Below are 26194 nucleotides of genomic sequence, written 5' to 3' on the forward strand. Positions count from 1 at the left end.
CTACAAGAAAAGGTAACAGACTGAGGATACCAACACAATATTGAAGAAAAAGAAGAAAGTTGGAGGGCTGACACTATCCAACTTCAAGACTTATTATCAAGCTATGGTAATCATGACAGGATGATACTGGCAAGAGAACAGACCAACTGATCAATGGAACAAAATACAGAGGGCAGAAATAGATCCACACAAATACGTTCAATTGATCTTTGGCAAGGAAAAAGGCAAGTCAATGAAGAAATAATGGTCTTTTCAACAAATGGTCTTGGAATAATTGGACTTCTATATGCAAAAACAAAAGCAAAAACAAAAACAAACGAACAGAAAAACCAAATGAATGCAGGCACAGAACTACCTTTTACAAAATTTAACTCAAAAGGGATCATAGACCTAAACTGAAAAATGAAAAACTATACAACTTCAAGAGACAAGATAGGAGAAAATCTAAGTTACCCTGGATTACGTGATGATTACTTACAGACATCAAAAGCATAATCCATGGAAAACAATTAATAATTAGATTTTATTAAAATTAAAATGTTTATTCCTCAAAAGACAATGTTAAGACAATGCAAACACAAGCTGCAGACTGGTAGAAATATTTGCAAAACACATTTCTGACAAAGAACTTGTATATAAAATATACTCAGAACTCAAAAAACTCATTGACAAGAAAATGATTCAGTTAATAAATGCACAAAAGATCTAACCGGCCACCTCATCGAAGGCATATAAGCACACAAAAAGATGCTGAACATTGCTTAAAATTAGAGGACTACAAATTAAAACAATGAGAGATACCACTATACACTTATTTGAATGAATAAAATAAATGGACAATATCAAATTCTGATGAGAATGTAGAACAACAGAAACTTAACATTCATTCCTGGTGGGAATGCAAAATCTTACAGCCACTTTGTAAGATAGTCTGGCAGTTTCTCCCAAGGCTACAATATAATGTTCTCAGAAATTCCAGCATTCATATTCCTAGGTATTTCCCCAATTTGGTTGAAAACTTATGTCCACATAAAAAACTGCATGTGAGTATTAATAGAAGCTTTATTCATAATAACCAAAAGCCAGAAGCAACCAATATGTGCTTTGATAGGCAAAAAGTATTTATAAAATAGTGGTATATTCATACAATGGAATATTGTTCACTGATAAAAAGAAATGAGCTATCAAGCTACAAACAGCTGTGAAAGAACCTTAAATTACTGAGTGACAGAGCCAGTCTGAAAAGTCCCCATGCTGTATTATTCTGATTATATGATTTTCTAGGAAAGGGAAAACTATACATAGTAAAAAGATCAGTGATTACTTGGGATTCTGGGGAAGAAAAGAGGGATGAATAGGTGAAACATAGGATAGTTTGGAGTAGTGAAGGCTATTCTACATGATACTGTCAGTGCTAAATAAGTGACAATATGCATTTGTCAATGCATACTGCGTTATACATTGCACATTTCTATGCATTTGTACATATAAATGTATAATACAACATAATAAGTGAACCTTAACATAAATAAATTTAAAAATATCATTGAGGAGTATGAGGGACACCAGTAAAGAATACAGAACTAATTTAACTGTATTAAAAATATATGAAACAATTTCACTGAATGGGGTGGGGGAAAAGTAAGTTACCTTAGTAACTTTGGAAATGAATGGAATCTGTAAGACTAAAAGCAAAAGGACCCATACACTGTACCCTAGTTGACAAAGATATTTCCTATGGTAGTAGCAGTTAATTATTCTGATACTCTTCTACATGTATACTAGAAGTAAACAATTATATAAATGAGTGGTGGTTAGTAGGAGCCATATTTCTCACTGTTTGGGTGGAAATGTACAGATCAACAAGACATGAAGCTTCAATAATCCATGCAGAAACAGATTCAAGTTAGAGACATTAGTAAGAACTCACGTTCAGCTTAATATAGACAAACATGGAAATATTTATAAATGTATACATATATAGGTTAACATACACACATATATTTTCATTGCTCTGTCCGCTTAGAGGCCCTAAAAGAAATGATACATCAGAAGCAAGGAGTATACCCAGCATTCAGATCTTGCATTCTAATATTCTCCAATAAAAGGAGCCAGAGCTTCTTAGAGATATGGATGGTTCTAGCACTGGAGCAAGAAATATACAAAATAAGCCCCCAGTATCTTAACAGTGTCAGAAAGAAAAGAAGTGCTAAACTAATAATAATCATTATCACAACCACAATGGTGGTACGTAAAAATGACACACAAAATATAACATAATATTCGTGAATCCATACTGATGTAAAAAATGATTGAATGAAATAATAAATGGTAGAGAAGAGATAAATCTCCCATGTAGAAAAATCCAAATAAATTATGTAGACACTCCGGCTCTAGTAACACAACTCCCTATTCCTTAAGTGTGGCTTACACAGAGCTCCTGCCCTCCAAAGAGTATGGTGTAGAAAGGGGACAGAGAGCGAGTTTACAATGGAGAAACTTGCAAAACACTACTTCAGCCAATGAATAAGGTCAACGCCTTAATTTCTTAATTTCTTAATTACATAGAAAGTATGTAACTGATATGAGATGACAAATATGGTATTTCACTTCTGTGGTCTTTCTCCCAAAACTCCAAATCTCATCTGATTGAGACAAACATCAGACAAATTCCAATAGAGAGATGTCCTGCAATGTATCTGAACAGCACTCCTCAAAACTCTGAAGGTCATTGAAAACAAGGACATTCTGAGAAGCTGTCTACAGCCAAAAAGAGCCTAAGAAGACATGACAGCTAAATATAATGTGTTACCCTTGATGGTATCTTAAAACAGAAAAAGCACACTTGGTAAAAACTAAAGAAGTTTAAATCAACTCTGGACTTTAGTCAATAATAATGTATCAATGTTGGTTCGTTATTTTAACAAATATACCATACTAATGTAAGATGTTAATAAGAGAGGAGACTGTGTATAAGGATGGAATACATGGGAACTCCTACTATCTGCTTAACTTTTCTGTAAATTTAAAACAGTTTTTTAAAAATAAAATGAATGTATGAATTATAATAGTAAATCATGGTCATACTTTAGAATATTTGAAAGTCATTTCTTTTTTTTTTTTTTTTTTTTGAGACAGAGTCTCGCTCTGTTGCCCAGGCTGGAGTGCAGTGGCCCAGTCTTGGCTCACTGTAACCTCCCCCTCCCAGATTCAAGCTATTGTCCTGCCTTGGCCTCCTGAGTAGCTGGGACTATAGGTGCACACCACCACACCTGGCTAATTTTTGTATTGGGGTTTCACCATGTTGGCCAGGATGGTCTCGAACTCCTGACCTTAGGTGATCCACCTGCCTTGGCCTCCTAAAGTGCTGGGATTATAGGCATGAGCCACCATTCCCAGTCTTGGCAGTTATTTCTTTTTAAAGTATATTACTTGGCAGAAGATATACTCATACTATAATTCTAAATGAAATAGGAAGCACAATACTTTAAAAGTACAGATACTCTTAGACTTATGATAGGATTATGTCCTTAAACACTTTGTAAGTTGAAATTACCATTAAGTCAAAAATGCATTTAATTCAGCTAACCTATTGAACATCATAATTTAGCCTTGCCTACCTTAAACTTGCCCAGAACACATATGTTGTTACCCCACCATAGGGCAAAATCATCTGGCAACACAACGTACTGTGGAGTATCATTGTTTACCCTCTTGATTGTGTGGCTGACTGGAAGCTATGGCTCCCTGCCGCTGCCCAGCAATGAGACAGAGTATCCTACTGCATACACGAAAATATCAAAATTCAAAATTTGAAGTGTGGTTTTACTGAATGCGTATTGCTTTTGCCCCATCTTAAAGTTGATAAATCGTAAGTGGATCCATGGTAAGTTGGGGACCATCTGCATAAAGCTAATCATAAAAAATTAGCAGAATACATAAAAATAAACACTAAAAAATACATCCTAAGGATAGGAATCCTATTAACTTCATATTAACATTATGAGGAAGTAAATAAAAATCACCTGCAGCTATGACTTCATGCAAAAATTTACGATGTAATCAAGTCTATTAAAATATCAAAAATATCAAAAAAATCAGATAAGATATCCCATTTTGCATGTCTCTAACTTCCTACATCTTTCAAAGAGGAGGAAAATTTTTTTTTTAAGTTTAGCATATTTCACAAGTATTCTAAACTGAGTTGCTGAAGCAGTATAAAAATAATTAAACATTATTGCTATTTCACACAGGAATAGCTACGACTTCAGGTGATTTTAATTTTCTTCCTTATAATGTTTTACTTTTAAAAAATAATTATTATAAAACTGTATTACTTTTAATATAAGGAAACAATCCACCATTTTAAAAACATAAGGTTGTCTGGATCCCCCTCAACACTCCATTTTTATCTCCATGAGAATGGGAGGACATGTAACAAAATATCCAAAATCTTTGGCTGACAAGAATATCTTTAAAATTCTTTCCAATTCTCAGATAATGAGAACTGCATAAATTTTAACCAAAATCCAGATCCCAGCTATGCATTTGGTAGGGAACCAGAATATTTAATTGTCACATGACTGCCACATACACAGGTTAACATAATTTTGTGTCAGGTATCCTCATAATTTACCAGTGTCCTAACAGACTAGCAATGAGCCCAACTTATTGTTACACAGTATACATGCAGTGTATTTTTGTTATAAAGTGTGTCTGCACATCATTGTTTGTTTTAAATGTCCATCTGATTGAAACAGGAGGCATGTTCTTGTGTGCAATATGGTACTCATGCTTAGGATGGACAGAGGTTTCAATAGGCGTTAGTAAGCATGTGTAACATAAAGGATGATTGTCAATTATGCACAAGTTTGTACAATTTGCAACAGTTATCTTATTGGCTTGTTTGCTTTAATTTTAAGATTAGTCCATTTGCATATTACCTGAAGGCTCCTATCAGGAACTATTGAAGAGATTTAGAGGATAAAATCTTAAAAGAAAGACTTTCTGGAAGTTGAACAAATAGGAACTTAAGCATTTCTAAAAGTTAAAGTATCTCTAATATGTAAATACATAATAGTCCTAACCATATTAATTTGTGACTATACAGGAAACAGGTAGGATAAGATTATTAATGTATAAAGGTTATGAAATGTAGTGAAATTCTACATTAATCTACAAGGGGAAAAAAATGGAGAGAAACAAACTAGACTGCAGATATTTGACAAGTAGGTTACTATTCCCGGCTCTGCTGCCACATTCTATTCTTGAATCATTTTCACTCAACTAATTTACTCATATGTGAAAATAACATCACAACATAAATTAATGATTTAAAAAATTGAGATAGACAGGCCTAAGTGTTTCTGAAAAAAATATACCAACCATCTTCATAGCCATAAGTTTCCATTTTGTCCAACTTAACTTTAAGAGTATAAATCAAAAAACAAATCAAGAAGCTAAAATCAAAGTATTAAAATCAGGACACAGCACCAACTTTGTTTTCTTTTCCAGCCTTTACCTTCCGGCTCGTTTTTGATGAGCTCTTCCATTTTCCTCTGCTTCAAGGTGTCAACAACATCAGCTAAACTGCCCTTGCGCCGTTCAGGAGTTCCCAGGGCCGTACTAGACAAGGACTCGCCACTCTGTCGCCCACCTTCTTCTGCCTTCTGAGGTGAGGTAGATGAGTTGTGTGGGGCAAATGAAGACATAACTTTATTGCCATCAACTTCCTGAAAGAGAAAGCAAAAGGACAAATAATTGTTTAAAATTCAGAAACTTAAAAAAAAAATTGGTTATATGGCTTATTCAGCTGAAAGATTGAAAAGTGAAATGTCACGCTGCAAGAGGCAGAAAAACAAAGAAACTTCAAAAAAGAATAAATTAAGTTTGCATGGTAGGACTAGAGTAAGTCAAAGATCTGTTCAAAGGAGAAATCAAAATTTGGAGATTCTCTCCTTTAAACTGAGTATAAATGACAATATAGTCTTATATGAAGCCTATATTATTAGATTTGTTTATTTCCTGCTTTTGTTTGAGAGTCTCAGATTTTCCTATGGGTATTAAATGTAGTGATCATTTGTGTTAAACTTCCTGACTTTGTAATATTTAAACAAATATCATTACACACAATTTATTTTCATTTTCAGTAGCTGCCTCTTCTTGATAAATACTCTAATTAAAGTTTTAATTTTCTACCTCCCTCTCCTACTTTTAAGAAAGCATCCATCACATGGGTTATTTGACATCAGACAAGAATATTCCAAGTTCAATTTTGCCAATGCTGAAGACATTTTCAATTTCATTTGTTATATGAAGCACAGTTTCTGTCAATACTCTTTGCTATTTTGTATTTTAATCCTCATTTGCCCTATAAAATAAGGTCTGTTGCAGTGTTTGCTTCTTCATGATCACGTGAGTATGCGAATGAAAACAATTTATTGTACGGTTCTAAAATGTAAATATCTTTTTATAGTCTATTGTCATCATTTTCTCACATATTCTAGCACAACTCTGGTAATTTGTATAATATTTGGGGAATATTTTGTATAAAAGATACTAAGCTGATGTTTTAGAAATTATCAGGAGGAGTGATAATTAAATGATAAAGAAAAATTAATTTTCCTAAAGATTTTCCTTGTATAGTCTCTTACTTCCATAATCCTTTACCTTCCACAAAACAGACATCTTAAACATAAAGCTGTATCCTAAGATCTTTGAGTCTCACCCTATTTCTTAATTCTGCAACAGAAATATTTCTTAATTCTGCAACATTAAAAGTTTGCATTAAAATATATTTGAATGTGTGCTTATTTAATATTCAGGATATTAGTTTATACCTGTTTGCACATTTCTTCTCTACCTATTTAAGACACATTAATACAATCTGTTGACTTCCAAAAAGTAACAAATCACACTGATTGATACGCAATGATTTTAAGGTTAATGCAATATTTTTGACTAGCTTAAAAATATGCTAACATACTTGGTTAAAAAACCATCAGTGTAATTTAAAAAAATAGATTAAAAATAGAGATGTCAACACAAACATAATCTGTTAATATGATTTTTTTTTTTTTTTTTTTTTTTTTTTGCTGTTAGCAGATATTAGTGAGTACAGGGACAACAGGCTATGCTACAAACATCAGTTTGTTGCATGTGGCTGAGGCATTTGGGGAAGGCAAAAAAAATGCGCAACAGAATCTTCCAAATTATAATTCTAAATCTCAAATGGCTTTCATTTCTCACAAACATTACAGAATATGCCTCTGACTAGCACTATGCCTTGAGTGAATATTTTATGGACAAAGTAGCTTATGACACACTTGGATTTAGAAATCAATGTACAAAATGTAACAATTACAAGCTCCTACAGGTTAAGTGAAAGTACACTTCTGGCATTATTAAAACCTACATATATATACAAACACATGAACACACACATACACATACACACCCCTAAAAAGAGCAATCACAAATTCATTCAGTAAATTAATAGGAATGTTTTTATGAATGGCCCATAACACACATTAGCTTAGTTTCATGTGCAAACCAGAATATTGCAAAACATCTGTACTAATTTTCCACAGATCTTTCTTCTCATTTCTTTCCAGGACCAAAAGCAGAAACATCCCAATGTTAGCTTCACTTTGAACCTTTCTCTATCTGTACTCTGCTTTCACATTATATGATGACAAACAATAATTGGGGAGCTGACCTTTAATTGTCATAATTGAACATTACAATGAAATCAAGTCTATTAAAATATCAAAAATGTCAAAAAATATCCAGATAAGGTATCCCATTTTGCATACCTCTAACTTTCTACACCTTTCAAAGAAGAAAAAAATGTATGTTTTAAAGTTTAGTATATTTCACAAGTATTCTAAGCTCAGTTGCTGCAGCGGTATAAAAATAAATTAATTAAACATTATTGCTATTTCACACAGGAATATTTATCTTATCAGTATTTCACCTGCCTGATTACATTTCAGCCTCTGGCACTGTTAATCTCCTTAACAGTTTTATGTAGTTAACAGCTGTTTGAGCCTGGGACTCCATTGTTCATTTGCATGGTGAATAGCTTGTTAAGGAGTGGTAGCACAGTCTACAGTCAAGGAAATCCTATCTTTTTCAGAGCTCCTTCCCTGGGATTGCATTTGTCATACGTGAAGTAATGATTCCATGTTTCACTTCATTTTGCTGGCAGGTGAAATCAAGAGAACCAGCTAACATAGGCATAAGTGGTCCAGACCAGCAATATCTATTTAATCAAGTTTTGTGAATTCTAAGGGCATACCAGTACTTCGCAAACAAGTTCCCAGAACTGTGATATACGACCTCTAAAGTCTAATCATAAAAGAGGTTTCTCAATGTTCAGAATAAAGTTGATAATCTTCCTTTGTTATTTTTGAACAAGGTTTGCTTAATCTTACCCCTTTTGTTATCTTTGCAACCAATAGAAAAAGAGTCTGCCTAACATATGTATTCTCATTAAAATATCTTTTTAAAACTGAATTCTTGTTAATTCATTTTAAAGACAGAATATTGCTCTGAAGACGTTGAAAGAAATATTATTTCCACCTTAATATTTAAACTCTAATTTACATGATGAGATAATTAAGAAGAATTAACTCATTTTATAAAAGAAGAGATTATATGAAATAACCAGATGCATGTGTTTCTTTTATTATTCAAATGACATTTCATCCTTGACTTCTGGCCTTAAGAAACATATTATTATGCTTACTTCTTGGCCTTATAAACTGAAATTAAGCTCATGCTTAGAAACATTACATTAATATTCCAATCTATCAGACAGTAATTGATAAGAATGACAGCAAATATGTATTGAATACTTTGTGTTAGGCACGGCTTAAAGTGCTTTACATGTATTAACTCAATTCTCATGGCAAGCCTAATTATAATTTCCATTTCATAGCTGGATAAACTGAGGCGGAGAGACTGAAGCACAGTATATGCTGAAAGTCACATGACTGCCAAAAGGTAGCGTGAAAAATCAGCCCCAACCTATTGGGCTCCAGAGCTCTCATGGACAAAGCCCTTATGGACAAAGTAGCTTATAGCATACTTGGATTCAGAAATCAATGTTATTATACCTCTTTCATCTATGTTTGTATCTATCAATGTTATGGGTGAACAAGACATTTGTCTTTTTAATAAGTATGAAAATGAGAGGTTTCCACTGCAATACGTTCAAGCCCTAAAGAAAACAAATGAGCTATATGTGTTTAAATTAATTAAATCAACCACATTCTAGACTTATAAAGCTCTGTCCATCCAAATATCCACTGGTTTATATCATATTTTTTAAAATAAATTTTAATGTTTAAAGAATTATTTAAACCAAACATATAGATTTATATTTCTACATGACTAATCAGAGTAATGGTACTCAGTAGTCTGTTTTTGTAACTATCTTTATAAAATTTGTGAGCATCTCCAGCATTCTTTCCAGTAAAATTAAGTTTTGAATTTAGAAAAAAGCTAGTACAGAAGATCTGGACTATCATCAATTAGATTCTCATGAATGCATGTCCAGTAATTTGGGTACTGTACAGAGATAGCATAAGATGAACTACAGATACACAGAGAGGATGCTTTGGTGCTCAGTAAGTTTTGATACAGTCATGTTCCTCTTCCAGCAGCGGGTCGTGATTTATAAAATATTACCAGGATTGCTGGGCATGGTAGCTCACACCTGTAATCCCAGCACTTTGGGAGACCAAGGTGGGCAGATCACAAGGTCAAGAGATCGAGACCACCCTGGCCAACATGGTGAAACCCCATCTCTACTATAAATACAAAAGTTAGCTGGGCATGGTGGCACATGCCTGTAATCCCAGCTACTCTGGACACTGAGGCAGGGGAATCGCTGGAACCCACAAGGCGGAGATTGCAGAGAGCCAAGATCGCGCCACTGCACTCCAGCCTGGCAATAGAGCTAGACTCCGTTTACCCAAAAAAAAAAAAAAAAAAAAAAAAAGAAGAAGAAGAAATCACCAGGACTAGGTAAAACAAAACTTCAAAAAATATCTTAAAAGCTATAATATTTGACTGTTCCTTAAATTCCATCAAAAGAGGATAAAAATATACCTTATTTCAAATGTTGAAACTAAATTTCACTACTTGTAATCTCTTCTGCCAAATTAGGAGTTACCAAATTGAATTTAGTTATAGAAAAAATGTAACCATTGTCTAAAGAGCTCTTCCAATTATTTTTCGAGTTATCTTGATTAAAATAATTTTTCATAAAATGTCTGCATGAAACCCTAAACCACACTTACTCCTTTGGGACTACTGATCCCTTGAAGATAGCTATAAATGCTATTTTAAACACATATGCACATGCATAAACACACACTCATGTGATTGCACACATAATTTCATAAAGTTTTACAGAGTTAACTTTATATGTTCATAGTTCCAGTTATGAACCTCCTCCAGGAAATTCGCTATGAACTCTTATGAACCATGGATTCCAGGTTAAGGAATGTATACCTGACCTAAATGTATACCTTCCCAGAAAAATAATATAAGCTCATCAATATAGACAATTAGGTGGTTTTAAAAAACCAGTTGCCTGCAAAAAAACAAGAAACAAAAAAAAACCTTATCAAGATTAAAGTGTATCTTTTATCAAGATAAATGTTTATCTTTTATCAAGATAAAAGTTTATTCATCTTTTATCAAGATGTTTATCTTTTATCGAGATAAAAGTTTATTTCAGGTATATATGTTAATATCTTAAAATTTTACTGCTCCAAAGATAAGCATTTGGAAAGAGATACATATTTTAGTTATTCTTTAAAGAGTAATAAATACGGCAATGATTGTTTTCTTATTCAGTAATCATCTTGTGATAATACGCACAGAAATCTGAAATGCAAGACAGAATTGCTGACTTTTACAAATGAATTCTGCAATTTTGACAGCAAGTTTGATCAGCTCAATTTTCCAATATTAATATTCCTAAAAATGAGTTGTAAATATAAAAGAGATACATTGAGGCAAAACCAAGTTTACAAAACTCAATAGAGAACACTAAGAAATTTTCTCTGGTTAAGATGATCAAAGTCAGTACTCTGGGAGCAAGATATTGTCGGTTCCCAATAACTACAGAATAAAAGTCAGCACTTACAGACAGACCTCTGAAGAGTGTTTGTTATAATAATGATTATGGATGAAGTCATCCAATTTAAAACCTTTCCTTAATTTTTGTCTGAAAAATAGCTAATTGTACTTAGGTCCAGTAGTTCAAAAAGTGAAAAATAACAGAAGTACTTTTGTTTGGCCTATTTCAGTAGGTCACCTAGAGAGACAGCTTATCACAACTGGTCATCCCTGTATATTTGAAAAAGCCACTGATAATACCTTTGTAAAACTTCCAGATCAGCACTTATAACATCAGGAATCCTTAGTGCCTAAACAACTACAGGGTACACTACTTACGATTATAGATTTTAGATAAGTGGGCCTCGAATCTATCTTGGGATGGGGTCAGGAAGCTACATATGCGCATTTTTTAAAGTTCTCTAAAGAAGTGTGATGATCAGTGGCTAGGCTGGTATGCACTGGCCTAATCTAGACCGCTTACAAGCAAGTTAACAGCCAAGTCAGTTTTTAAGGAATGTTTATATTTTATATATTCAATATTATTATATGATTGAAATTCTCTGAAAATTAGTATTCTGAATCCTTAGAAACATTTATTCACCACAATATTAAAAATGGGTAGAAATTCTAAAATACTTAAATAGGCATCTGCATCCTTTTTTCTCTATGATCTAAGGAAAGCTCTAATTTCCTGAACTAATGAGTTCTAATTTTTTCTAACTTTCAAAGAACATTGGAGAAACTTTACAAATTAATTTGTGTCTTTAATGCAGATGTCGCACACTCTTGGGGTAGACGGAATATTCTAGACAGTAACGGTCCTCATCCAGTTCAGGCAAAAAGATTATCATTTTATAAAAATGGCCCCATTACACTTCAAAAATATAATCCAGCCCGTATTTCAAACATTTCTTATGTATTTTGGGACAGTGCAAACAGAAGTGAGAACTCTTTAATGTTTTTTTCAAAGCCTAAAAATATAGACTCTTTTAAAGATTGCTATTCAACAGGATGGAAATTCAGCAGAAGTCTAACTTGGTTTTGCATTTCTTTGCCAAGCATTGAGATGAAATGTTAGTTTAGGCTTATGTTTAATTACTAATTAGGAAACTAAATAAATATTTAAAAGTGTGTTCTTCAAAAATTGCATTCAAATGGTACTAAACAACAATAAAGAATGATAGCATAGTGACAGGTGATTTTTATAAACATGATTCACAAACGGTGGTCCTCAAAATAATATCATTGGCATCACCAGGGAACACTTTAAACACTTTTCTCAGGCCTCACCCCAGACTTCCTGAATCAGATGTTCAGGAGGTGGAGCCCAACCAAATCTGAGTTAACAAGCCTTCCATGTGAGACTAAAGTTTGAGAACTACTGTCATAGAAAAAACTGTTAAGAGCTAAGGAGAGAAGGAGAGGCAGAGAAGGAAAGGGGAGAATTATTAAAAGCTGCAGTGGGGAAGAAAGACATCATTAAAGTAATGGGACAGGAATTTGAGAAGAGTGAGAAAAGGTAAAATACATTCCAGGGAGGAAAAGAAGGGTAGTGGGGATGGAGGAGAGTCAGCAAACATGCAAAAATTATACATATATATGTATATAAATATATATATATAAAAAAACACATATTGTAGAAGAATGACTTTTAATTTTTTAATAGTCATTTTGGCATTTGTTGAAACAGGCTTATGTTTCCTGATGTCCTACTAACTATATAGATAAGGAAATCTAAGATTTGTGTCAAAATTGAATTGGGAAAATAGATTATTTTTAGAAATGCACCAACATTTAGTTTAAATTTATTAATAATTAGATCTCATTTATAATATAAAAATATTATATTTTGTTTTATAAATCACTATCATATTTACCATCTAATTTAATTCTGGTGAATGAAACTGAAAGTTAAGGGCAAATTTTGTGATTATCAATAAGAGATGCTATGAATAGGATAAACAGTTTTAAAAATATCTTTACTTTTATGTAGACGCTACATGGGCAAAAGTGTCTAACGTGTTTTTTTTCCCCCCCAAATGTTCCTTCAGGGTATTTGAAAATATTCCTTCAGAATCACATTTGCTAATAATCTCAGAAATGCTGCATTCAAGAATAAAATGTATGTTTTCATGTGCTCTCAAAACCTCTTAATAAGCAAAAGTGGCATTTAGAAAATTGCTAATACATTAACTAATAGAACCTGTAAAAACAAAGAACATTTTGTGCTGTGACAGCCTCATTATCTTCCTGCAGATGACTTGTGCACTATGTCTTACTTATGTTTAAACATCTAGCCAATACACTTTAAGACATTTGATGATCTCTTCCCTGAGCGAAGACCAACCACAAGATGTGTCTAAACAAAAGTGAGACTACAAATCAAAACATTTCCTTTTAACATCTGTAATAAATTTAACATTTATTGTAAGTAGCCACTGATTAGATATAATTTTTCTGTCACTCTCCTAAATCTCTAGAACCTTTTTATTGTCGTTTTTAGTAAACTTGACTAAATATTCACTCTCTGCGTCTGAAGGAATAAATAAGATACAAGGAATTTCTCAAATGTTCATCTGTATTCTGTACCAAAATTTGTAATAGAGTTGCGTAAATATAGGAAATTGAGGAAATGACTTATTTTTATTCCACATAGCAATAAATGCAGTTTTTTACACAGAGCATTCACTCAGTAAAGAAGCTAAATGTTTGCTAGCACTGCTTATAACTGGAAACTGACTATGTCTTCAGTAATGAATACAATAGATTGTGGTCCCCCCATGCAGTAAAATAAAATGGTACCAAAGCAGTATAAAGCAGTTGTTAAGAAACTGGAGGCAGAAGTCAGGATATTTGGGTCAAGGACAGGCTCTGTTATTTATAATCTGTATTATACAGTTATATATAATTCTATAATCTAGGGCAAACTGTCTAAACTCTCTACATCTGTTTCCTCATCTAGAAAATGGGATAAGTGAAAATTAATACATATGTATATAATTGATCTCCAAAATTGAACGGTAATGAAAAATAAACATTTTAAAAAGGAAATATTACTTCATTCACTCTATTTTCTCTTTCAATTATGTAACAAAATGTTTTGAACGCTAACTTGCAGGGCAGCATAAAGATGGGTTAAGCACACAGAATTTGAAGCCAAATAGCTTTGGTTCAAATCCTGGCTCCATCATTCACTAGCTGTGTGACCTCGGACAAATCATACAATTCAATCCTTGTATGCCTTAATTTTCTCATCTGCAAAATGGGGATAATATTAGCATTTAATACCTCACTGGGTTGTTAGAGGATTATAAGTTAAAATGTAATGAGTTATATGAGCTAGGGTATTACGTAAGTTAATAACATGTGTTATGAGCTATAAAATTCGTAAAATGGCAACAGATATTACAAGAGTTATATGAGTGTTTGTTAAAATAAATGTGCTTCCAGGCATATTAGCCTATAAAGATGAATAAAACATAGAATATACAAAAATGAATAAAGCAAAAAATAGACCCTTTACCAGAAAAGTGAAGAAAAAAGATATTAGGAGGAGAAAAGCCCTTTCTTTCACCCACCCTGCCAAAAATAGAATATGCACATACAAGCAGATTTTAGAGTTATTTCTGCCAAAATCAAACTGTATCCAGGGAAACATTTTTTTTTAATAATTTAAAATGTATTTAATGTGGTCCATTTTAAAAGATAACCTAATACAAACTTTTCTTTTGTTTATAAGGGAATAAAAGGTATTCCACAAAATGCCATACAGCATTAGTAGGCTTTTACCTCTGTTTCATACTCAGTTTTCAAATTTCACAGTTTCATGGTTCTCTTGAAAGTGATAACTCAGGGAAAAGATCAAAGAAAAGATGTTCAATTACTACTCATTATTAAATAAAACTTTTAAAAGTGAAAGTTTGAAAAAAATGAAGAGGAATGAATTGTTTGTCATAAATACATGACACCAATTACTTTTTATGTCATATTTCAACTTTTTCTGCTTCTGAGATGTGCACATCAAGCTTTTTCTTTCTTTCTGAGGACATCAGCAGCACTAGATTGCCTGGCAAATAAATCCTTAGATTCCTTTACAGGAAAAATATGAAACAACAATAGTAATATGAGGAAGGGTATTATCAAGTACAAATTCTCCATTTTTGCTAGCTTCTCTCTGCTATGCTCCCGCAACATCTTGAAACACAGTCTTCACGGAATTTCTCTGAGAATTATGAAAGAAAAAGTCTGTAAAACATATGCCTTCTCACTATATGAGGCTAATTTCATAGCCTAAAGTCAATCCGCTCTGTTACGCCACCACACTAGTCTTCCCCTTAAAAAAGTGCTAAAGACCTATTTTTCTATACTAATTAAGACTCTCAATAGCGAACTATGTTTAGGGCAAAAGAAGCTTTTTTTTTTTTGTGAAAGAAACATTTAACATGAACTGACATTAGGCAGTGAGTTGAGAAATAAGAAACACAAATTTCAGTTATCAGTCTAAAAGTAATGGTAAGGTATTAAACAGTCCACGGTCTCTTACAAAATTTCTCAACTAGCCAAATTATTTATTCACACTATAAAGCAGAACTTCCTGAACCCATTTTAGCGGGCCCATAAGGACCATCCCACAGCACACACAATCACTGAGATACTGGCATTCTTAATGTAAAATATTAGGTTCTCTGCAAAGATTATTTTCATGTAGTTTACATGAGCAATGCTTACATATAGATTTAGTCAATCTTATAGTTTTAAAGGATATAAAAGGTACCTTTGATGAGATACACAAAATCTATTTATTTACCAATGTTTCAATAAAATTATAGCTACCAATTTTGGAGTTCTTAAAGGCACTGTTGCAAACGTTCTATGGACTTTAAAAAAATAATTCTAGGAGAAATTCCCTGAAGAATGTTATTGCTGTTTAACATATGATGAAATTAAAGTTCTAAAAGTAATTTACCCCAAATAATAGTAAGAAATGGTAAATTGGAGAATTAAACCTAAGATCCAATTCTAAACTCCTTGCTGTGGTCATCATTAAGCTTCCTCAACTGATTCAGGTGCTGCAAGAAATGCCAAAGGTATACGAAAATAAAGCTGGTTTTCTCTCTCTTCAAATAGTTTAAAATTAAATTTTAGAGGCATTGAAATGCACCTGAAACAATTAGTAATCATAACAACTATAATAAGTACTAATTTTTAGAGTAGCAAATTATACATGCAAAAGACGTTTAGAGAAGAGAGAATGCTGGAAATCAAAGAAAAATGGAAAACTTCTTATCACAGTACTAATCACACTCTTTTGGGATTGTTCATTTAATTTTCTTTCTATACCATGAAGGCAGGGAACATGTCTGATTACTCACACACACACTATGCCGTTATTAATGTTCCATTAATACATATTGAGTTAATTATTAATTTATTAAATCTTCATGTATAGAGAGTCTTTTAGTTTAAGCCTAGAAGAAATAAGTGAAGAGGAAAAGATACAGAGCATTCCCGGAGGCACCACCCAGGAAATTTTACAGTGCATATACACACACGCTACAGGGAAGGAAGTGGCTTAACCAAAAGAAATGAAGAATAATAAATAGAAGACTAACATAGGAGAGTCATTTCATGAAGGGTCATGAAAGTCAAGTAGGGTAGTTTACATTTGACCTAGCAGGCGATGAAGAACTATTGTTGATCTATAGTGAGTGATTCTATTAAAGTAGCTTGTTAGGAAGATTAGTCTAGCAGTGGTATGTAGAATTAATTGGGTAGAGGAGAAAGTAAAGATCTCCACTGAATAGGAAACTGTTACCATGACACATATGTGACAATAAAAGGCCTTCCACTAGATTGTAGCAGTGGAAGTTGAAAAGAACCATCATATCTATCTGTCATCTGTGATTATCAACTGTTTTGGAAAATAGGTTACACTCAGCAAGGAGCTTTTCCATACTGCATATATTCAAATTATTTTTGTTCACGTTCCAGAGTGCATTGCCCTTCTCTCTTCATCCACAGTCTAGTGATAGTTACTTCTATAGGGACATTGACGGGAATGTGTAAGGCATATGGAAAAAGGCTAATAGCTACTTTTAGATAGTTAGATACTCTATACACAATGTGTGATAATCGATGACAGTGTCCTTAGGGAGTTTTTTTTTTTTTTTTTTTTTTGAGGCGGAGTCTTGCTCTGTTGCCCAGACTGGAGTGTAGTGGCACGATCTTGACTCACTGCAATTTGTGCCTCCTGGGTTCAAGCAATTCTCCTGCCTTCTCCTCCTGAATAGCTGTGATTACAGGTGCCCACCACAACTGGCTAATATTTTGTATTTTTACTAGAGACGGGGTTTCACCATATTGGCCAGACTGGTCTCGAACTCCTGATCTCAGGTGATCCGCTCACCTTGGCCTCCCAAAGTACTGGGATTACAGGTGTGAGCCACCATGCCCAGCTGGGAGTTATTTTAATTTGTAATTTAATATGCCTGTGTGTGTGTGTATGCAAGGCAGGTGCATATATATGCACTTTGTTGTTTTCTGTTTGTTTGATTTTACAATGTATGCTAATTTCCTGTGAGAAGGGCAAAATAATAATATTAATAATAAATCACTAATTAAACTTAAGAGCCTCTGCAGAGCAAAGAAAACTATCAACATAGTAAACAGACAACCTACAGAATGGGAGAAAATATTTGCAAACTATGCATCTGACAAAGGTCTAATATCCAGCATCTATAAGGAACTTAAATTGACAAGAGGAAAACAAACAGCCCTATTTAAAAGTGGGCAAGGGACATGAACAGAAACACTTCTCAAAAGAAGACGTACATGCACCCAACAAGGATATGAAAAAAAAACTCAGTACTATTGATCATTAGATAAATGCAAATAAAAACCATAGTGAAATACCATCTCATACCAGTCAGACTGGTCATTATTAAAAAGTCAAAAAGTAACAAGTGTGGTGAAGTTGAAGAGAAGAGGGAATCCTTATACATTGTTGGTGGGAGTGTTAATTAGTTCAACCATTGTGGTAAGCAGTATGGTGGCTCCTCAAAGAGCTAAAGCCAGAACTATCATTTGACTCTGCAATCCTATTACAGCAATCCTATTACCTATACACAGAAGAATATAAAGCATTCTACAGAAACATGCATGTGAATGTTCATTGCAGCACTGTCCACAATAGAAAAGACATGGAATTAACCTAAATGCCCATCAGTGACAGACTGGATAAAGAACATGTGGTACATATACACCATGGAATATTATGCAGCCATAAAAAAGAATGAGATCATGTCTTTTGAGGGAATATGAGTGAAGCTGGAGGCTATCATTCTTAGCAAACTGAAGCAGAAACAGAACACCAAATTCTGCATGTTCTCACTTACCAGTAGAAGCTAAATGATAAGAGATTATGAACACAAAGAAAGAAACAACAGACACTGAGGTCTTCTTGGGGGGAAACGGTGGGAGGAGGGAGAGGAGCAGAAAAGATAACTATTGGGAATGGAGCATAATACCTGGGTGATGTAATAATATATACAACAAACCTCCATGACATGTGTTTACCTGTATAACAAACCTTCACATGTACCCCCAAACCTAAAATAATTAAAAAAATATGTTAAAAATATGTTCCCAATCCTAGAGACAATTTGAAGGAAGCAATGATAGGATTAAGTAACTTGAAAATAAGAAAAAAAGAGTCAAAGATAAACATGGTTTTTGCTTGGGAAGTTGAAACATGATTACTGTATGGACAAAAACAGAATGGTTAGCAAACAGAGATAATGTTTTCAATAGAATTGGTATGTCTAGTACATTTTAATAAGTCCGCTCAACTAAATTAGTTTATAACTTGAGCATCAGTCCTGGTTTCTGACCCCAGGACTTTAAGAGATGCCATATAATCTCCCTCAGGAAATTCAAATGATGAGCTAATTGAGATCTTTAAATTTATATATGGAATATCTAAAGGTAGATATGCCTACAAAAGGCAGGTGAAGAAATAAAGGCTGTAAAATAATGACCTATGAAGCATTTATTTCCAGTGAATGATTAAATCCACTTCAGGTCATAAGCTCTTAGAGAGTATCCACAGGGAGAAGAGCAAATGGCCAAGCTCTCTTCACCTATGCCTAAAAGTGGCGGTTATAAGAGAGTAACACCTTCTCCTTCAGTGACTTGGGTTTACCCTGTACATTTTTGAAAGCTTATCATTATTTATAATTAGATTTTGAAAAACAAAGGATATTTTGTAAAAACAAAACAAAACAAAAAAACCCCTGCAAACTTAGAAATAATAATGAGTACCTATAGAACATGCCAAACAGAGAGAGAAAGAGGAAGATGAGAAGGTTCTAGAACAACAATGTAAGAATAGAAGATTTTTGTTACTCCAGGAACACTAACGCATGACAAAAAGATATCATTGTAAAACTAAGGGATAAAATTAGAAACTGAAGCAACTTTCCCTTACTTACAATGAACGGGCTCTCAGAACACTGAGTTCTTGGTGCTGTGTGTTCAGCCTCCAAAATTCTTGCCACATAAATGTTAGAATAAAGGGGGAAAATGAAATTTGTCAATATAAAAAAATGTTTTTCAGAATCCTACTGCTGTTTAGTGCTTTATTGAGTTGTGACTACAGGTGACAGTATTTTCACCCCCATAAAGAAATTACTTTGTCTTAGAAACTTGGTGAAGATATACATATAAAACTAAAATTGCATTTAAGTTATATTAAATCCTGTGGTGTATAAAGAGGAGACAAATAATTTTGAATTTTGGACAGATGTTTCCTCTTCTACAATTCTACTTGAAATCCTGTTTTGTGAATATCTTTGGATATTCCTGTTATCCCAAAGTGCTCTGACTTGGTGCTCAATAACCCTTAAAAATGCTGATCCAAAATAAAAGTATTTAATCTTTATATTCCCAGCTTCAAGAGAATACAAGCTCTATTTATGTTTTAAAGCTACATTGTTTGACTAATGGAGCTCATTTTAAGTAGTCACTTTCTTTAAGTCTCAAACGTACTAAGACTGAGTCTCAGGATGGGAACCAACCAGGTACTGCTATGCTTACCAGCTTTGAGGTGATTCACATTTAGAGGCTCCTTACAAAAGTCCTTTGCTATCTATTCATTATACTTTGCAACATCAAACAGGAAAAAATAATTAAAAAGCTCCTATTGAGCACCTAGAGACCTTGAACATAGACAGGGGGTAAACACAAAGACAGAATATTTGGTTACAAGAGTCACACTTCATCTTTTTAATTAATTATACATTTTTGGGTTTTCCATTATTTCCCTTCTATTCCCTTGGTTCTAACAGAAGTATACACTTACATGTATATATTTCATTAAGAGGAAATAAAAGGGTTGTCGTTAGTTAAGATGTTTCCATTCACAGAGACTACACATTTAAAAAATAAATTGCCTGAATAAATTCAATTATCTAGAGAAGCAAAGGGAATCACATGCAAATGACATAATATGAAGAGGCCATTCCGACAGCTTCATGTTTATTTTTATTGTTTCAGTCAGTGGAAGGGAAAAGCTGTCAAAAAATGTAACATCTCTTCCTTTTCAAAGGCCCCATGTCTCTGGTACTGAAAATTGCATGAGTAATAATATTGAGAGAAGAAATTTGTCTACTATTGAATATAGGATCAGGTTCAGATTCTCACAAACTTACCGCCAGCACACAAGTGGGCCACCATATTCCTTGGTTGTATTTTGCCTACAAAAAGCAAAGACTACTTAATTTGCCAGTATCCAGATCAATCTGGCCAACGAAGACTGGTTTTAAAAACCAGTGTATCTTAAAAGCAACTAATAAATCCACTTATGTTAAATTTGCCTAAAACATGACCCTTCTGTCTCTGACATCAGCGTTGTAAATAGTAGGCGCCATATATGACTTTATCAGAAGGGACTCTAGCCTTGTACATTCCAATGAATAAGAATTTATGTTTTGCCTTATTCTTTCAATCTGACAAAAATAAATGAAGAAGATTTAGGCTGAGTTTGTAATAGGTTCTCACTGAAAATCTCTGTCTTTTTACATAGAATTTATGTGCTACCTGAGTTCTCTTGAAGCGTGAATGTACCAAGTAAATGTGGCATATGTTTGTATTTTCTTGCCAGTTCCAAATTCATTCATTCAAATCACTCACTGTAGGCCAAATTCTTATCCAATTCCACAGAGCCACCGATTTTCCTAGAAGTGAATAACAGCTTTGTGCAAGGAAACAGGGAAGTCAATAGCAGGTCTGTTGGAAGAACTATGCAACTAGTAGACAGCATAAGAATTTTGACCACAGGGTTTCTTGAGTGTGGTAGAATAGAGTTTGAAACGACCTAAATGATGAAGCTTTCAACACTTTCCACTTAGGTGTCAATCCCAAACCCTGACAACTGGAATACTGTGAATTTTTCATTTTCTACTCAGTATATGTCTTTATTTTACCTTTTTCCCTGGCAGTATTGTATACTACTTTGACTGTAACATGGGTTAGCTATTTCTTTCCATCTATACGTGTGTGTTACAATGCTCTTTCTCATGATTAACCTCAGATTGCATTCAGAACGTAAGAACCTATTCTGGAAAAAAATAAAAGCATTATTTACTAAACTTATTAATGTGACAATCACTATACGAGATTTTAGTAGGCTATTTCTTTGATTCTTTCTAACAGACCTATGAGGTAGGAAATATGATCAATGCTTTTACACACAGAGAAAATGAGTGTAAGCCATGACTTCAAGTTAAATAACAAACAGTTTGAATCCACGTCTCTGATTCCTTTGAATGTGCTTTTAACTATTGTGTCATATGGCTTCTCATCCGAATAAAACACTTAATTGTTTTAATTTTACTAAACTTACTCTAATTTTCAATTTACAGTTTGTTTTATCCCTATATATGTCATCTCTCAATACCATATGATGTTTCTGATACTCTAGTTTGGTTTCCTAAGGTACTTGATTAACATCTTCAACTTTTTTTTTTTTTTTTTTTTTTTTTTTTGAGACAGAGTCTCGCTCTGTCGCTCAGGCTGGAGTACAGTGGCACAATCTCGGCTCACTGCAAGCTCCGCCCCACAGTTTCATGCTATTCTCCTGCCTCACCTTCCCCTCCCAAGTAGCTGGGACTACAGGCTCCCGCCACCATGTCCAGCTAATTTTTTTGTATTTTTAGTAGAGATAGGGTTTCAGCATGTTGGCCAGAATGGTCTTGATCTCCTGACCTTGTGATTCACCTGCCTTGGCCTCCCAAAGTGCTGGGATCACAGGCATTAGCCACCATGCCCGGCCACATCTTCAACTTTCAATACTACTTTTAATTGGCTATATCTTACATTTCAATTTTCTTAACTTGTACTTCCAAAAGAAAATTCAGCAATTTTGTCAACTCCTAAATAACATTTTAAACAAACTACATACACACACACTACAACAAAATATGTTTATCATGTCCCTACTTTTTGAAAAGCACTATCCTGAGTCCTAGAAGAAATAAAAATATAGGAACCTTGTTTTATGTTTTATGGCACTCTGCTTTACTGTGTTGCACAATTATTGCTTTTTCTTTTTTTTTTTTTTTTTTTTTACAAATTGAAGGTTTGTGGCAACCCTGCATTAAGCAAGTCTATTGAGAACATTTTTCCAAAAGCATGTACTCATTTCATGTCTCTGTGTCACATATTGGTAATTCTTACAATATTTCATACTTTTTCATTATAATTACATCTACTTGGTGATCTGTGCTCAGTAATCTTTGATGTCTGTATTGTAATTGTTTTGGAGCACCAGTAACCACATCCTTGTAAGATGATGAACTTAGTAAATGCTGCATGTGTTCTGACTATACCACTGACTGGCTATTTCCCATCTCTCTCCCTCTACTCGGGCATCTCTATTCTCAGACACAATATTGAAATTAGGCCATGTATTAACCATACAATGGCCTCTAAGGGTTCAAGTAAAAGGAAGGGTTGCATATCTGTCACTTTAAATCAAAAGCTAGAAATTATTATATTTAGTGAGAAAGGCATATGGAAAGCAGAGATAGGCCAAAAACCAGGCCTCTTGCACCAAATAGTTAGCCAAGTTATGGATGCAAAGAAAGGGTTCTTGAAGGAAATAAAAGTAATACTCCATTCAACACACAAATGATAAGACACCAAAACAGCCTTATCGTAATATAAAGTTGTATTGGTCTGGAGAGAAGATCAGAACAGCCGCAAAATTCATTTAAGCCAAACCCTAATCCAGAACAAGGCCATAACTCTCTTTAATTCCATGAAGGCTGAGAGAGGTGAGGAAGCTGTAGAAGAAAAGTTGAAAGATAGCAGAGGTTGGCTCATGAGATTTAAGGAAAGAAGCCATCTTCATAAGATAATAACGCAAAGTGAAGTAGAATATGCAGACACAGAAGCTGCAGCAAGTCATCCAGAAGACCTAGCTAAGATAATCGATGAAAGTGGCTATACAAAAAACAGGTTTTCAGTGTAGACAAAACAGCCTTCTGTTGGAGGAAGATACCATCTAAGACTTTCACAGTGAGAATGGAGAAGTCAATGCTTGGCTTTGACGTGTCAAAGAACAGCCTGACTCTCCTGTTAGGGGTTAGTACATCTCAGAGTTGATGGTGACATTAAGTTGAAGCCAATATTTATTTACCATTCTGAAAATGCTAGGACCCTAAAGAATTATTCTAAATCGGCTCTGTCTTTGTCTATAAATTGAACAATACAGCTTGGATGACAGCCTATCTGTTTACAACATGGTTTACTATTTTAAGCCCACTGTTGAGACTTACTTCACAAAACGAGAGTTTCATTTAAAAAAATTACTGCTCATTGACAATACAACGAGTCACCCAGAAGTTCTGCTGGATATGTTCAGGGGAACAAATGTTGTTTTCGTGTCTATTAACACAATATCCATTCTGCAGCCAATGGATCAAGGAGTCATTTTGACTTTCAAGTCTTATTATTTAAGAAATACATTTTGGGGCTGGGCACGGTGGCTTATGCCTGTAATCCCAGCACTTTGGGAGGCTGAAGTGGGCAGATCATGAGGTCTGGAGATCAAGACTACCTTGGCTAACATGATGACACCCCATCTCTACTAAAAATACAAAAAATTAGCTGGGCATGGTGGCATGTGCCTGTAGTCCCACCTACTTGGGAGGCTGAGGCAGGAGAATCACTTGAACCCGGGAGGTGGAGATTGCAGTGAGCCGAGATTGCACCACTGCACTCCAGCCTGGGAGACAGAGTGAGACTCCGTATCAAAAAAAAAAAAAAACATTTTGTCAGGCTATTGCTGTCATATATAATGATTCCTCTGATGTATCTTGGCAAAGTAAATTGCAAAACTTCTGGAAAGGATTCATCATTATAGATGCAATTAAGAACATTCGTGATGCAAGGGAGGAGGCCAAAATTTCAGCATTAAGAGGAGTTTGAAAGAAGTTGATTTCAAGCCTCATGGGTGACTTTATGGGGCTGAAGACTTCAGTGGAGGAAATTATTACAGATGTGGTAAAAACAGCAAGAGAACTAGAATCAGAAGCAGAGCCTGAAGATGTGACTGAATTGCTACAATCTCATGATAAAACTTGAATGAATGAGAAGTTGCTTCTCATAGATGAGCAAAGAAAGTGGTTTCTTGAGATCAAATCTACTCCTGATAAAGATGCTGTGAACATTGTTGAAGTAACAACAAAGTACTTAGAACATTCCATATCTCTGATGTATACCTGTCTATACAAACATGTACATACAAATGTACACTATGGTGTAACGATAGCATAATAGCTATACACACATGTGCATATCCAAAGGAAAGGTAACTATGTTAATTTCAATAATATATATTTATGATTTGAGCAATGAAAAAAGATTCTAATATTGGATTTTTAAATATATGAAATAGTCCAGATTGTAACTAAAGAGTTTTAAATGTACATACAATTTGTTATGAACAATTAGATGCTAGTAATGCAAAAGTGCCCAAAACAGCTCTGTGAGTGTTTTGCCACCAATCCAAATTTAAGAGTAAGCCTCTTTCACTAGGATAGGCATCCAGGTCATCTTTAAAACTTCTGACTTAGTTAATCTCTTCAATGATGCCTGTTAACACTTCATTTCTTGTCCATTGCCTTTTCATATCCAAAGCAATATTCTCTTTATTGTGGTAGTGTGGAACTGAGCCTACAACATCTCGAAGATATGTCTACAATCTAATAGTCAAATCCAAAGTTTTTAATAACCTCTTCAATACATTTAAGACTACTGAACAGTATTTTTTCTAGCTTTCTGATGGCCTACCCACTACTGGTTTTTCGTCCTTCTCTCGGGCATTGCCTGTTTTCATCTTCAGTCCTCTAAAATAAATTTAATGGCCATAACGAGTTCTGATTTGAGCATATAAAGATCTCATTTCTGTCTAATTTCCCTTTTGGAGATTTGATCTTGACATTGTGTTGCTGAAGACGTTTCTTCAGCTTCCACCTAGTTTTCAGGGAAAACTTAGAACTCTTTGGATAATGTGCATACTCATTTATCATCACTCTCCACTCCACTTAGTGATATAACCATACCTCCTTGCTTCCCCCTGGCTATGCATTTCTTATTCTCTCAACTCCACGCCTCTCCTCAAAAAACTTCAAGCTTTAAAACATGGCATAGGTTTACCTCCTTGGGGAATTACATATTCTCAATCTCTATCTCCTGACCTTGTGATCCACCCGCCTTGGCCTCCCAAAGTGCTGGGATTACAGGCGTGAACCACCACGCTCGGCCTATATTCTCAATAAACATTTGTGGAATTAATGACTCTTGAAATTTACAATTTCAAATCTCATCTCATATACACAGGTGAGTTTCACACTTCCATCTCAACGAAGAGAGGTTTGAATCACTTATTTCCATTAGTCCATTTTCCATCAATATCTCCTATGTCAAACCCAATAATAATAATGTTAACTCAGAATTCTGTCACACAAACCTGTTGTTCTTTTTGGCTTATGCTTCC

General features: G+C 34.1%; 1 protein-coding gene across 31 annotated transcripts in view; it reads right to left on the reverse strand.

Moving 5' to 3' along the window:
• The window catches only part of SOX5 (SRY-box transcription factor 5), a 1031820-nt gene that overhangs the window by 307410 nt on the left and 698216 nt on the right, over positions 1-26194 (reverse strand). For all 31 annotated transcript variants that reach the window (XM_065523881.2, XM_074006410.1, XM_074006408.1 and 28 more), the window contains one exon: positions 5522-5732. In XM_065523881.2, coding sequence (XP_065379953.1) covers positions 5522-5732 — 211 coding nt within the window. The remainder of the gene's footprint in view (positions 1-5521; positions 5733-26194) is intronic.

The sequence above is a fragment of the Macaca fascicularis genome, chromosome 11 (assembly GCF_037993035.2).
Source record: "Macaca fascicularis isolate 582-1 chromosome 11, T2T-MFA8v1.1".
Taxonomy (NCBI): Eukaryota; Metazoa; Chordata; class Mammalia; order Primates; family Cercopithecidae; genus Macaca; species Macaca fascicularis.